The 14,964-nt window shown below is 37.5% G+C and overlaps 1 protein-coding gene across 1 annotated transcript; it reads left to right on the forward strand.

Annotated features, from left to right (window-relative positions):
- The first annotated feature begins 7,117 nt into the window (after window positions 1-7,117).
- On the forward strand, window positions 7,118-10,469 carry LOC121389078 (chymotrypsin-like elastase family member 2A). The gene is made up of 4 exons (XM_041520694.1): window positions 7,118-7,289; window positions 8,872-9,027; window positions 9,766-9,917; window positions 10,308-10,469. Exons 1-4 carry the CDS (start codon window positions 7,118-7,120, stop codon window positions 10,467-10,469), a joined length of 642 nt encoding a protein of 213 aa, XP_041376628.1.
- The last annotated feature ends 4,495 nt before the right edge of the window (window positions 10,470-14,964 follow it).

A 14,964-nucleotide genomic window follows, 5' to 3' on the forward strand; every position in this document is an offset into this window, starting at 1 on the left:
CACATCCTTACGCAGTAAAACAAATTGGAAACAATCCTTGTTGAAAAAAACCCTTTACAAGAGTTGTTCCCCTTGAACCATATTACTGTTTTTTATGTTCTGAATTGTATTTTGTCGACTATAAACGATCCCTAGCTACTAATGACAAATGTTTCCTCTCTCAGACTATACACATGTATGTATGAATTACCAATTGTTTGACATCCAGTAGCCGATGATTAATAAATCAATATGCTTTAGTGGTGTCGTTAAACAAAACAAACTTTTATTTATATTTTATTTAAAGAAAATTAATTAGTAATTGTTGAAAATATAATGAGAGACAGAGACAGATACAGAGACAGAGAGACAGAGACAAAGACAGAAAAAAGCACAACAATTCACAAACTTAAATTATCATAAAATTATTATCGCTTCCTTTCTCTTACACCTAAATGAAAGATATAACAGACACTACTCAAACTAATTTATTTATTTGTACTAGATAACCTTCGACAACAAGATCCAAACTGCGGGATTGTTAACGTTGTCACCGGAAGGATCGGGTTTGGTGAGGACGCGCCCGTTTGCTCTGCGCCCTGGCAGGTGTCAATCAGAACACGTGACGACAAAACTCGTCCAATATCATTGGAAAATTCTCTGCACTGGTGTGGGGGAACGCTAATCAGCAATCAACATATACTAACCACGCCCCTCTGTCTATTTTCGTAAGTATTGGTACATTAAGTTTCAATTTCTTTATTGACTTTGAGCTAAAAGCTCATTAGTACAGAATAATGATATATACATACAGGTAAACAGTGGTGTGTACATAAATTGATATAATTATATTATACGAGCTGTGGAGAGTGCACATAAAAAAGCCTATTAAATACAGCTATTTCTCAAATTTGCAGCAAGATATAAATAATTACCTAAATTGCGCATTTGCTTAATATTATTTACAGTAAGCAGAAGGCTTTTTCCAATAATATGGCTCAATAAGTGAAATTCTTAAATTGTTATATAATGGACAAACCAATATAAAATGATATTCATCTTCAATTTCGTCAGCACATTTAAAACATTTTCTTTCCGATTTATCAATATTGTGACATCTGCCAGTTTCAATGGCTAGACTATTGGCTGATAGGCGGTATTTAGTAATATGTTTTCTAAAATGTACAGGAAGGTATTTACTAAGATAGTATTGCAAACCATATATGTTACCATCAATGAAATATCTGTAACAAAAACATTTTGGAGTCATGGATCTGACATCTAATTACCTATTGTGCTTGATCTAGCAGTTTTTGTTTCACGACAGGTAAGTGTTTAGAATCAATGTTGATTTAGCCATAACTCAAAAAAACCTAACCTAGTCAGTTCATATTTGACATAATAAGCCTAATTTGTTTAATTTTGAACCTCAACACAATCATATAGATATAAGTAACAATTTTTAATAATGCAATTATCAGTATTTAAAATTTTGTACCAATACTTTATCATACTGAATATTCTATTGACTCGTAATGGTACACGACCCAGTTCAGCATATGTCAGGTAATTATTAGTGGATCGTTTTACACCTAGTGATCTTTTACAAAAATCGAGGTGAAGCTTTTCTATTGTGTTCCCTTTGTGGAAACCCCAAACTTCAGAGGCATAACAGATAATAGTAGTGATATAACAGTCGAACAATGATATCAAAGTTTCAGTATTTAAGTATAAAGATTTTGTATTGGAACACAATGCAAACGTTGATTTTCTTCCTTGATCTGCAAGATGTTTTTCAGCAACTGTGAATTTATTATTGTAATGCAAAATGAAACCCAAATAGGGGAATTTATCAACTATTTCTAAAACTTTATGGTTATAAAACCACTTTTCCCCATTTTCAATTTTTCCAGCATTTCTAAAAATCATTACTTTTGACTTTTCTAAGTTACCTTCCATACCCCATTTGTTTGAATATTCATATAAGCAGTCCAACATTTGCTGTAAACCATCAACAGATTCAGAAAATATCACCAAGTCATCTGCATACAACAATAAAAATAGAGTAATATCTTTACATTCGTATGGTAAACAACCCTTTTCTATAAAGGTAACTTCTAAATCATTAATAAACAAGGAAAATAAAATAGGTGATAACACTTCGCCTTGCATTAAACCCAAATTGTTGGCAAAATAATCCGATATATAACCATTAACTACGCACATTGAGATACAGTGAATAAATAACAGTTAAAAGTTTTCCTTTGACACCAGCCTTAATGAGTTTATGAAGTAATTTTTGACGATCAATAGAGTCAAAAGCCTTTTTAAAATCAACAAATGCACAATATAACCTCTTTTTCGAAGACAAAGTTTTTGTAATAATAGCATTTAATGAGAATATGTCATCAACGGTTCCTCTTCTTGGCTGGAATCCGAATTGTGCATCAGAGATAATATCATTAGCCGAAGACCACGAAAGCAGTCTTTCATTTAAAATATGAGTATATAATTTACCTAAGTTACTAACTAAAGTAATAGCACGATAATTGTTAGGATCAGATATGTCACTTTTCTTAAGGATATGGTCAACTGAAGACCATCCTTTAGGAAAATAACCAGTAGCTAAAATACAATTAAACATCTTATGTAATAGAGGGAGAAAATAGCATTTGTATTCGATAAAATATTCGTTAATAAGAAAATCAGGACCATATGCTTTAGATCGTTTCAGTTTGCCTATAGCATTTTCAATTTCCGTGATAGTGATATCTTTGTCTAGTTCTTCAAACACAGGTTGATCAATGTTGTCAAAAGAGTCAATATTTATAACATCTGGGCCTTCTATGTCACCACTAAAAGCTAATGATTTAAAATGTCCATAAAAAGTATTCAAAGGTAAAAGGCTGTTATGATTTCTACGTTTACAAAATGTAGCATAAAATTGCCTAGGATTATTTCGTTTTAGTTGATCCAACATACTTCCCTCAGTACTAATAAAGTTAAAGTGTTTTTCGCTTGACGACACAACGTGAGCTCATTGAATTATTATTAATCGTCGGCTGATAGATGTCAAACATTAGGAAATTGTTGAATATAGTCTATTAGAACAGAACATAGAGCATAATACGTGAGTGGCCGTTAGATACCATTTGTCTTACAACGAGTTGTTTTTACGCAACGAGTTGTAAGATAAATAATATCTAACGGACACGAATGTATTATTCTATTTCTCACATATCCTCAAAAATCAGGTTTTAGGCAAATTTTAACATCTTTTTCGACTAAAAGCTATAAATTAACATAAATTAACACTAGAGACAAAACATTATGTAATACGATTTAAAATGTTTCAAGTATAATTGTACGTTTACGTTCAGATAGTTTTGATTGTTTTCTAAAGATAACTTGTGCCCAATAACAAATTAATTAATTGTCTTTTGTGGATAGTCAACTCCACTGGCATTCTACCAAGTTCACCATATAACATGAAACATGTGGTCGTTTTTTTACAGGAAGAAATATCTAATAAAATTGATTATAGATGTTGTTGTTATCGTATCCCCATATTTCACAGCCATATAATAAGAACATGTTTTATTTAACGACGCACTCAACACATTTACGGTTATATAGCGTCAGACATATGGTTAAGGACCACATAGATATTGAGAGGAAACCCGCTGTCTCCACTTCATGGGCTACTCTTTTCGATTAGCAGCAAGGGATCTTTTATATACATCATCCCACAGACACGGTAGTACATACTACGGCGTTTGATATACTAGTCATGGTACACTGGCTGGAACGAGAAATAGCCCGGTGGGCCCACCGACGGAGTTCGATCCCAGACAAACCGCGCATCAAGCGGGAGCTTTACCACTGGGCTACGTGCCGCCCCCAGCCATATAATAATATTGGCAGAATCATCGAGTTTTTGAGTTTACACTCTATTGACAGATGACGATCTTTTGCTTTTGCCAGAACAAAATACATAGCCTTTGACGCCTTTTGTTTAAGTCTAATCTTAGTATTTTTAATATTTGGCGTAGTAAAAGTGGCTCATAATATATTTCTATTCTTTGACATTTTCAAGAGGTTTTTTTCCAGGAAATCCGCTATATGTTCCCATTATCACCAAAGGATCCTTTATAATTAATCCCACAGGCAGGACAGCACATACCCCGACACTTGATATAGCATTCGTTGAGCACTGTTAGGACATTAAATTGTTCTACTTTCTTTATCCAAAGAAAATTGCGTACAACTTTATAAGACCTAATGAAAACCTAATGCGCGCGCCTTGTAAACCTCATACCGGCCTCGGTGGTGTCGTTTTTAAGCCATCGGACATAAGGCTGGTAGGTACAAGGTTCGCAGCCCGGTACCGGCTCCCACGCAGAGCGAGTTTTAACGACTCAATGGGTAGGTGTAAGACAATCTGATTAAAATTAGCTCTACTGGTCTACCATTAGATCTAACAGCATTGCGTGGACTTCCATGTCCAGGTAATATTTCATCTATAAATAACAATTTAAATATCGACCAATTACACTTCGTTTATAGCGTTATTCGGGAGCATACAAATTCTAAAAATATCGGGCGAGACTATTTATGCAATAGGCGAACTTGTTGGTCTATTTCAACATTAAAAAACAGGGGGAAAAGTGCAGTAATAAACACTGGATTGTATACTAGTATAAACAGATTTTATGACTATACCATCACGGTGGGTTTTTTTTCATCTTGAAACGAACTGTATATAAAATCTTCTGTTGAAATTAGTTTCCGGCATACTTCGTAATTCACCCGAATCATTTCGTATACCCTCGGCATAATCCCGAATGTTTTCAAATTCTTTTCAAATCACTGGATTATGCCGAGGGTATAATCCCGAATGTTTTCAAATTCTTTTCAAATCACTGGATTCCCAGTCTGGAGCTCCACGCGGTAAGACGTGTTTGTTCCGCTTGTGCACACTGCACGTGCTTTCGTGTGCTCGACTTGGGGGTCCTTTATTTCGTTGTTTTTTGTCAGCGAAATGAAGTTTTCTACTGGGATGTATGCGGCCATTGGAACTGATTGAACGCTGGAACGCTTCTCGTTTCGACAGCCTGCACCACCAGGTTGGATTCTTTTTTAGCGAGATTCCTTGCCTCCATGTCATTTCTCCGTCTGACTGTCGACTTGTTTTTTTTCGTGACTCGTATGACGGCCATTCTGCAGAACGCCACGGTTGTTCGCGTTTAGTCTCTACATGTCCGAGCCTGTCCTAGCAGCACTGAAAGATTGACCGCCCCACTCTAAGAAGAAATAGGAAGCGGGGTCGGCCCCTACTACTCTTTTTCTAGACTTTACCTTGCTTTATAGTGATACCATCTCGTATCCTCCGGAGTCGGGCCCGTCCGCACCACTATACCAACCCATGACGACTGGACTATACCCTAGTCTGATACTCTCTCTCGTTCAGACGGATCCGGCTTCTCAATATCTGTATTTCAGCACAGCACTACACCTTCAACGTCTATCGACGGTCAATCTAGGGGTTTTCTTGACGGGATGCAACCCATCTCGTCCCTTTAAGCTGTGCACCCAAACGGCCGTAACGAGGCCACTCGCGTGGACATATCGATCGGACTATAAACTTTTAGATCTGCGTTCAAAATTTTATGTCAAAATTACTTAAAAAAACAAAACAATTATTAAATAGTCCGATCCTCTCTTCTTTCTCTTATTTAATTTTGGACTGTCCTTCTAAAATGCTCCAAATTATATAAATATTCGGCCGAGCAGTCAATTTTTAAAAAATTTTTTTATTTATTCTATTAACTTTTTTACTAATTGCTATTTTCAAAATTCTGCCCATTCCCCTCCATCCCGAGTCAGGCCACCGATCTTATCGGAGGTCGGACTCGGGATGGGCGTGTTCGAAACTCTAGTGGTATATGGGCACGTTAAACTAGTTATCATCATCATCATCAAATCACTGGCATGATCATGCAAGTAAGGTTTTGATTAGTCGAATAAAAGGTCAACTGGACATGAGCTCCAACGGGGTGCTGTTAGATCCACAGGTAATAGTAATTAACCAGTGGAGCAAATTTTAATTGGATTGGGTGTAAGACCACTAAACCCTCTTCTCTCTCACTAACTACTAACCCACTGTCCTGGACAGACAGCCACCGGCCTCGGTGGCGTCGTGGCAGGCCATCGGTCTACAGGCTGGTAGGTACTGGGTTCGGATCCCAGTCGAGGCATGGAATTTTTAATCGAGATACCGACTCCAAACTCTGAGTGAGTGCTCCGCAAGGCTCAATGGGCAGGCGTAAACCACTTGCACCGACCAGTGATCCATAACTGGTTCAACAAAGGCAATGGTTTGTGCTATCCTGCCTGTGGGAAGCGCAAATAAAAGATCCGTTGCTGCCTGTCGTAAAAAAGAGTAGCCTATGTGGCGACAGCGGGTTTCCTCTAAAAACAGTGTCAGAATGACCATATGTTTGACGTCCAATAGCCGATGATAAAATAAAATATCAATGTGCTCTAGCGGCGTCGTTAAATAAAACAAACTTTACTTTGGACAGACAGCCCTAATAGCTAAGGTGTGTGCTTGAACCTTAATTGGATATAAGCACGAACATAAGTATGAAAAAAACCCCTCACGATATGATTGAAACCAGCTCTACTGGTCTACTACGGGTAATAGTTATAAACCACAGCGAAGCTTCTTTTAATCAGATTGTCACACTGAACTCTATGCCGTGGAGATTGCCGCGGTGTTTTAATTTTTTTCACGATATTTATTTTACCATGGAACTTTCAGTTTTTTATGTCTAATACTACTATTACTAGTGATACTACTACTACTACTACTACTACTACTACTACTACTACTACTACTACTACTACTACTACTACTACTACTACTCCTCCTCCTACTGCTACTTCTACTGCTACTGCTACTACTACTACTGCTGCTGCTGCTACTGCTACTGCTACTTCTACTGCTACTGCTGCTACTGCTACTTTACTGCTGTTGTTGTTGTTGTTGCTGCTGCTGCTACTAAATTATTAATTTCATGGCTGTATTTCTAGGGCCGGAGTAGCTCGTGCAAGCGACAACATCCGTGATGACGTCATGATCATTGCTGGCGACTGGGACCATCTGAAAAGGGACTATTACGGGGGCGTCCTCTCCGAGCAGTATTTCAGGGTAGAGAGCTGGGCCCTGCACCCCGACTACCCCAACGTTACCAGTCTTAACGACATCAATGTGCTCTTCCTTCAAAAAGGCGAAACTGGATTCCATGGTGAGTATAATAAGTATTGATAATTGCACAGGCGTAGCCAGGATTTTATATTGGGGGTGGGCAACACATATTGGGGGTGGGGGTGGGCAACCCACACTATGTATATATGTACGTATGTATGATTGCATGTATGTATGATTGCATGTATGTATGTATGATTAAATTTAATAGTTAAAACAAACCCCAAGAAGTTTGATTGTGGGGCATAGCCCCCGAGTCCCCCCTCCATACGCCATTAGATAATTGTACATGTACCACGCTTTAAAGTCTGCTCCTTTGATCTTACCCGTGGCCTATCAGGGGCGTAGGCTGGTGGGGAGAGGGGAGTTCGGGGCGTTCGGACAACATCCCTCGCTGAGGCTAAAACAAATTGTATCGTGCACTGTTAGGGCATAAGGGGGCGAGACGTAGCCCAGTGGTAAAGCGCTCACTCGATGTGCGGTCGGTCTGGGATCGATCCCCGTCGATGGGCCCATTTGGCTATTTCTCGTTCCAGCCAGTGCACCACGACTGGTGTATCAAAGACCGTGGTATGTACTACCCTGTCTGTGGGATGGTGCATATAAAAGAACCCTTGTTGCTAATTAAAAAGAGTAACACATGAAGTGGCGACAGCGGGTTTGTCTCTCAATATATCTTTGGTCCTTAATCATATGTCTGACGCCATATAACCGTAAATAAAATGTGTTGAGTCCGTCGTTAAATTAAAAAAATTCTTTCTTTTTTGTTAGGGCAAACATAGAAGTGTCCAGGGAAAATGTAGACAAAAGGGTCCGCTAGGTTCATATTCGACCCCCCCACCCCAGGTCCAGATCATGTTACGCCCCTTTCTATCCTAAAGTTAGACCACGGCATGTTTCTCCACATACATATTGAAGCAAAGAGTACTGAGAAGTATACCCGCTAAAATCAATTTACTTAATTTTGTTGTGACATCATGTGTGTATGTGTGTGAGTGAGTGTGAGTGTGTGTGTGAGCGAGTGTGTGTGTGTGTGAGACTGTGTGTGAGTGTCTCTGTGTGTGTGTGACCGTGTCTGCGTGTGTCTGTGTGTGAGTGTGTATGTGTGTACGTGTATGTGTCTGTGTGTGTGTGTCTGTGTGTGTGTGACGGACTGTGTGTCTGTGTCTGTGTGTGAGTGTGTATGTGTGTGTGTCTGTCTGTATGTCTGTGTGTGTATGTGTATGTGTCTGTGTGTCTGTGTGTCTGTGTGTGTGTCTGTTTGTGTGTATGTGTCTGTATGTGTGTGTGTATATATATATATATATATATATATATGTGTGTGTGTGTGTGTGTGTCTCTCTCTCTCTCTCTCTCTCTCTCTCTCTCTCTCTCTCTCCTCCGTGTGTGTGTGTGTGTGTGTGTGTGTGTGTGTGTAGTTTGGTTATTTATCACAGAAAAACGCCATATCTCCAGATACTATTAAATAAACAAACAAATGATGTGTTAGCAGTTGTATTACACAGATATTGCGTGTAGTATTAACAGAACTTCATACTTTAGTCATAATACGTATTTAGTTTCTTTCAAAATAAATGATTTCAAATATCCAAGAACAATAACTCTGTTTGATCAAATTACAGCCAATGGATTTGTGATCGTCAAGCTGAACCAGCCAATCAAGTACACGTCTTGCGTGAGGCCTGCCTGCCTTACCAATCAGATTAACGATATGTCCAGGTCTCCGTGTGGGATCTCAGACTGCATGATGACTGGCTGGGGTAACTCAGAAAATGGAGGTAAATGTACAGTTTTATATATATATATATATATATATATATATATATATATATATATATATATATATATATATATATATATATATACCATGACGAATCCCAAACTTTCAATATTTTTTTTTTTATGTAAGAACAATCTCAGCAACGATGGAGCTAAATATTTAACAGTTAAATGTGTTAGGGATGGGACCAAGGGCAAAACGGCCATAGATGTACAGGCCTCCAATTTTGCAGGGGGGGGGGGGGGGGGGGGCAGACAGTTTGGCTTTTCCCCGAATTAAACGAAAATGCCCGAATCTGGATAATAACATTTATTCATATTAGCATTACTGTCAAACAGCTATATAGGGTTGCAAGCGAATCACTACGCATTTTTACATGGGTTACAACTAATTTTGAGGGTAGAATGATGGAAATACATGGTAAAAAGGTCTCAGCTTAGCAAATTGTTCCCGAATATCTGTATACGTTTTGCCCGAATTTGAGGTTTTACTCCAGCACTCGAGGAGGGGGGGGGGGGCAGTTGCTCCCCCCTGCCCCGTGTATTTGTATGCTTATGAAACCAACACATGGCTGCACTCTCTGAAAAGGGCATTTCAATGAAATTGTAAAGAAATTGTTCATAAGCAGCTCTTTAATTCTTAGGGTCAGGGAAGGTCCCTCGGGTCGTCCCCCTGGATCCGCCCTTGTATCGTTCGATATAGTATTATTATTTCATTAATGTTCACGTCGTTTCAGATCTGAAAGATTTCCTCCAGCAGGCCAGGCTGAACATGCCCAACGTGGAGACCTGCGAGGCTATAGAATATTACGGAGCGAAACTCGAGTCACTTCCGGCCAAGACGACATGCGCAGTCAGCCCAGCCCGTCCTCGAGCATTCCACTGTGTGGTCAGTTGTAATCTAGACCATTATATTTGTTTTGCATTCTAAATCGTTGAAACCACTGTTGAAAACCGACTATACAGGCTCGTAGGAATGATATCTGAAGTGTGTGTGTGTGTGGGGGGGGGGGGGGGGGGGGGGCCGCAACATCTAGTGGTGGGTCACAGCCTGTAATTCGACCCCCCCCAGGTCCAGATCATACTACGCCCCTTTCTATACACACACACACACACACACACACACACACACACACACAAAGCCACCCCCCAAATCAGCAAACACAAACCAAACAACCAACAAAAACAAAACAACTTCAAAAACTTAGAACAACAAAACAAAACACAACAAATCCCTAAGATTGAATATTGTAACTACGTATCTATATTTTGATTGCAGGGCGACCAGGGCGGTCCAGTTGTGTGTAAGGGGTCGGACGGGCGCTGGACTCTGAGGGGCTCCGTGCTGGCTAGACTGCTGTGCGACTCGGGAAAACCGGTTCCGGTCGCTGACGTCACACAGGTCATGGACTGGGTCAATGAGACCATCCGAAACCTGTAATCTCCGAACGTCACGATATCATCCGAAATCGTCACGAAAACTATACTTGACGACACGACAAACGGCTCACATTTTTGAAACAAAAACTATCCACATGAACCAATCTAATTAAAATTAGCTCCACTATTACATGTGGATCTAACAGCAGCCCGCTGGAGCTCATGTCCAGTTGACCTTTCATTCGACCAATCAAAACCTTACTTGCAAAATCATGCCAGTGATTTGAAAAGAATTTGAAAACATTCGGAATTATGCCGAAGGTATACGAAATAATTCGGGTGAATGACGAAGTATGCTGGAAACTAATTGCAATATAAAATTTTATATAAAATTAGTTTTAAGATGTAAAAACACAAAAAAACAAATTACAGTCCAGAGTTTATTACTGGACTTTCCCCGTTTTTTCAGTGTTGAAATTGACCAACAAGTTCGCCTATTGCATAAATAGTCTCGCCCGATATTTTTAGAACTTGTAAGCTCCTGAATAGCGCTATAAAATGCGAAGTGTAATTGGTCGATATTTAAATTGTTATTTACAAATGAAATGTCACCTGGACATGGGAGTCCACGCAATGCTGTTAGATCTACTGGTAGACCCAGTAGAGCTAATTTTAATCAGATTGCACATAAACGTAGTGATAATTTATAAGGAAATAGATTTTCCGGTGATTACGAGTAAAACACAATTGTGATAAGAGGATAAGACATTCCCAAAAGCAGCAAAGAGTCTTTTATATACTATATCACGGAAAGATGTCGTAAAACGAAATAAAAGAAAGAAAAAAGCTAAACGTGTTTGAAATTGAATACTTAACATGGTAAAATGTTAGTTAACATTATTGTTAATTGTAAACTACGGCTACTAAACACTGGGTCCCACCTTGTAAAACAAAATAAACAACAACAAAAAAACAACAACAAAAAACCTTTCTTTTTAGTTATTTGTTAATGTTTTAACTTTTCGGCTGTTTGTTACCCCGATAACTATATAACGCCATGAAAGTTATTAATTAAAATAATTTTATTTATTTTATATCAGATACAGTATTTAATAGGCACGGCGAAGCAAGGGCGGTGGTGGTGGCTGGGGGAGCAAATATATCCCTTCAATAATTCTGAATAAAAAATATCATTGGTAGTAAATCTTAAGGAAGGGATCTTGTATATACAACATCTTACAGACATGATAATACATACCACGGTCTTTGTTACACCAATTGTGGAGCACAGGCTAGAATTAGAAATAGTCCAATGTGTACCACGACTGGTATATAAAAGGCCGTGGTATGTGTTATCCTGTCTGTGGGATGGTGCATATAAAAGATCCCTTGCTGCTAATCGAAAAGAGTAGTCCATGAAGTAGTGACAGAGGGTTTCCTCTCTCACTGCTACTGGTATCCGTATTGTGAATGGCAGATCACCTGGTGATAATATTGGTAGTTTTACTTTTTATCATAGAAATGGATCAAGCTGTATTGACTACGCTATATGCTCCAACGACATACTTCATATCGTTAGCGACTTTACAGTGTGCGATTTTAATATGTTTTCTGACCACGCGCCCTGTTTGATCGAGGTTGTTTGCTCATTGAAATTTTTTAACAAAGTTGTAGTTAATAAAGGTAATCCTTTATATATGACTTTAACTATCTGGAATGAGGAATGCAAGGTTGATATTTTAAACAGTTTAAGCGGAAAGTCCGAACAATTACAGATTCTCTTTCAAAATATTTGTCCCACCAAAGAAAGTATTGATAAATCAGTTACTGATTTAACTCATCTGATAAATGACTCGACCAAACAATACTGTTCCCACACTGTTAAATGTAAAACTGTTGGAGGTCATTGTCTAAAATCAGTCCGTGACAAACCATGGTTTGATGATAAGTGCCGTGAGTTATATCGCAGTTACAAGGAGGCTCTATGTTTGTTTAACAAGCATTCTTCATTCGAGAACAGGTATAATTTAGCTGTAAAAAAGAAAACATATAAACAGCATATAGGTAAAGCAAAACGAATGTATTTATATCAGGAAGGTAACCTGTTGCATTATTTGAAAAAACATAACCCAAAGCAATTCTTCAAGCGTTTTAAGAACAAACGTAAGCAAGTTAATACGTCATTAACAATCAACGATTTTTTTATACATTTTAAAAATTTAACAAACACCGATCATGTTGAACAGGTTAATATTACCCAAATGATAGATGAATTTGACGATACCTCAGTTAATACCCATAATGAAAGTGTTTTTGAAGAATTGGATAAAATAATAACACCTGCTGAGATTGAACATGTTATTTCAAATCTTAAACGAGACAAAACCCCTGGCCATGATCTTCTGTTAACTGAATATTTCATAGAATTTAAAGACATTTTATTACCCGTTTTAAGCAAGCTATTCAATAGCATTATTGATTGTGGTTATTTCCCCAATTCTTGGTCAAACGGGATCATCCTACCCTTATACAAAAAGAACGACCCTAACGATGTAGGCAACTATAGAGGTATAACTTTATTAAGTGTTATATCCAAAATATTTACTTCTCTTATTAACAATAGACTTCTACAATGGAGCAGTAATCACAATATTATATCTGATGCCCAGTTCGGATTTAAGCCTGGCTATGGAACTTGTGATGCAATTTTTTCCATACATAGTCTGCTATCATCCACTTTAGCGCATAAAAAACGTTTATATTGTTGTTTCATTGATTACAAAAAGGCCTTTGATAGTATTAATAGAAATAGTCTTTGGTATAAACTAATCGGATACGGTGTCACAGGAAAACTATTAACTATAATTAGATCAATGTATAATGATGTTAAATCATGTGTTAAACACCACGGGTCCTTCTCTGATTCTTTTTCAACTAGTGTGGGTTTAATGCAGGGAGACGCACTATCGCCTATGCTCTTTTCTCTTTTTGTCAACGATATTGAACTTGACCTGTTAAACCACTGCAATAACTCTTACGAATTGAAATATTTGAACTTATTATTGCTAATGTATGCTGATGACACAGTTATTTTTTCAGAAAGTATAGAAGGCTTGCAAGAAATGTTAAATTGTCTAAATATATATTGTTATAAGTGGAATTTATGTATTAATACCGATAAGACCAAGGTTCTTATATTTCGTAACGGAGGTATTATACGAGATAATGAAAAGTGGTATCTAGGGGATAACGAATTGGAAATAGTAAATGAATTCAATTATCTGGGATTGGTATTAAAATTCAATGGAAAGTTTGTTGAGACACAAAAATGCATTGCTAATCAAGGTCGCAAAGCTTTATTTGGTTTGCTGAGAAAATTTAATGATTGTAACCTTAATGTAGAAACTAAGTTATATTTGTTTGATACTTATGTTAGCAGCATATTAAGCTATTGCTGCGAGATTTGGGGATACCATAGCGCTACAGATATTGAAAAGGTACACATCGATTTCTGCAAAAGAATACTTGGTGTAAGTAAAAAATGTACTAATATGATGGTATTCGCAGAACTTGGTCGCTTTCCTTTAACCACTTCTCGAAAATTCAGAATTATTAAATATTGGCTGAAAATATTAAATACTAACAACTGTATTTTAAAGAGCTGCTACGAATTATTATTAGATGATATCAATCTCCCTAGATTTAATTGGGCAAATTCTGTGAAAAATATTCTACTAGAAGTAGGCCTTCCTCACATATGGGATAGCCAACAGGTCGAAAATAAAACTTCTTTCTTATTCACAGTTAAACAACGTTTAGAGGATCACTTCATCCAGGATTGTAACAGAATAATTGATTCGTCATCTAAAGGATTCTTATATCAACATCTAAATCCTACTCATAATGTCAAGAACTATCTAAAAAAACGCCTTGAATTTGTATACAGCAAACTGATTACCAAAATACGATTATCTGACCATTGCCTTTGTATTGAAGTCGGGAGACGCCAAAATACCCCAAGAGAAAACAGATTATGTACACTATGTGATAATGAAACAATCGAAGACGAATTCCATTTTATTCTGAGTTGCCCTTTTTACCATGATCTAAGAATAAATTACATAAAGAAATACTTCTACGTCAGACCTTCCGTGTTTAAGTTAATCAAACTATTGAACTCGGAAAATATAAAAACTTTAAACAATCTTGGAAAATATTTATACAAGGCTTTTCTAAGAAGGGAAATGTTCATTAAAAATTAATATATTATGTTTACCCTCCTATTGACATTTTATATACTCTATTCATGTAATTTTGATTGTTAAATATCACACTATGTATATATGCACAACTGTTACTATGATAATAATATTGATGTTTATGTCGCGCCTATAGCCAGGATGGCTTTGGATAATAAAGACTCTCTCAGTATCTGTTTGGTCCTTAACCATATGTCCGACGCCATATAACAGTAAATAAAACGTGTTGTGTGCGTCGTTACATAATTTTTTTTCTTCATTTAATTGCCTTTTCGAATGAAAAACCCCTAGCACGAT

Source organism: Gigantopelta aegis, chromosome 14 (genome assembly GCF_016097555.1).
Source record: "Gigantopelta aegis isolate Gae_Host chromosome 14, Gae_host_genome, whole genome shotgun sequence".
Classification (NCBI taxonomy): Eukaryota; Metazoa; Mollusca; class Gastropoda; order Neomphalida; family Peltospiridae; genus Gigantopelta; species Gigantopelta aegis.